The following is a 1,371-nucleotide window of genomic DNA, read 5'->3' as shown; positions in this document are numbered from 1 at the left end:
ATGTCATCTGACTTAATGAGATAATATATTTATAAATATATTTAGTTACATATTATAAAATAGCTGAGATGCCCTGAATTACAAACCACATTGAAGGACAACTAATAATCAAAATTAATAACATGTTTGTTTTTTTTGTTTTTTTGTTTTTTTTGGTGAAGCAACCCTTGGTTGACCTCACAGATTACGAGGACCTTGTCAGCTTACAATCCCTTATTTTTTTTATTTCTTATGCCTATAGCACCTGGTCTTCCTAGGTAGTCTCCCACCCAAGTACTAATCAAGCCTGACCCTGCTTAGCTTCTGAGATCAAATGAGATCAGGCTTGTTCAGGGTGGCATGGCCATAGACAATTAATAACATTTTCAACCACTGTAACATTTGAATGTTAGCACCTATGAAAAACACATATTGGAGTTTATTGGTATTCCAAAATAGTTTTAACAAATAAAATTCAAGAAAATCTTATTCCATTGCATTAATATTACCCTGGGCATCTTTTTGGTGTATTATCTCATTTAATTCTCCTAACAACCTTGTAAATAAGGCAGTAAGATCCTTGTTTTATAGAAGAGGACTTGTAGCCACAAAGAAGCGACTTGTTCCAGAACAAATTGCTGTTGCTCTTAGAGCTAGGATTTTGAAGTTCAAGACACTCGCCATTATGTCAAGCTATGTGTAATTAATTGACTGAAATCTACTGCTCTCAATTCATGACTGATTGACCTTCCTTTTTTTATCACATGCTTAAATAAATTTTGTAGAACTACAAAATTGAAGTGTATAGAATAATCAAAGTTTTATTATTACCTTTGATATCATCTGAGATACTCTAAGAAATTTTATTTATTTGGTAAATGTTTTTCATTCCAGTAAAGATAGTAATGTTATTGATCACCTTTTTATACACAGCTATTGCAAACTAATTTCTGAGTATGAAGAACAAAGGAGATGTGAAGAGTCTTCTCAGAATAGCAATCCAGGTAAGACTTTTGATAGTTCCTTACTCTTGGTGGTTTTACTATAAAGTAAAAGGAAGGAAGTTTTACAAATGAAAGAGAGGTGAAAAAAAACCAATACTGAAATTACATGTTTATTTTCTTTCTTAATTAATTTCTTAATAGTCTAGTTTCTGAATGATTAAAGAAGATAATTGTATGTATTTAAAATCAGAGGCGCAAATATGTGAAAAGAAATTCATTTATTTAGTCTTGACTGCTAGAATCCTATATATCTTTGTGTAAATAAGTAAAAAGATTTTTTAAATTACTGTATCATGTATTTCTTCTTTAATCACCAGGCAACAAATTGGACTTGTTATAAAAATGAGTCTTTTGTAGAATTTTTACAGCAAATGCATCACATGTAGCA

The 1,371-nt window shown here is 30.6% G+C and overlaps 1 protein-coding gene and 1 pseudogene across 1 annotated transcript in view; one reads left to right on the top strand and one right to left on the bottom strand.

The window, feature by feature from the left end:
* Positions 1-1,371, top strand: part of LOC105307146 (ankyrin repeat domain-containing protein 26-like) — a 122,247-nt gene that overhangs the window by 12,593 nt on the left and 108,283 nt on the right. Inside the window, 1 exon segment of the mRNA XM_011382508.1 lies at positions 913-983. Coding sequence (XP_011380810.1) covers positions 913-983 — 71 coding nt within the window.
* LOC111732671 lies at positions 233-351 on the bottom strand (annotated as a pseudogene).

This window comes from Pteropus vampyrus, unplaced genomic scaffold (assembly GCF_000151845.1).
Source record: "Pteropus vampyrus isolate Shadow unplaced genomic scaffold, Pvam_2.0 Scaffold481, whole genome shotgun sequence".
NCBI classification, from domain to species: domain Eukaryota; kingdom Metazoa; phylum Chordata; class Mammalia; order Chiroptera; family Pteropodidae; genus Pteropus; species Pteropus vampyrus.
This window is presented reverse-complemented; position numbering and strand designations above follow the sequence as displayed.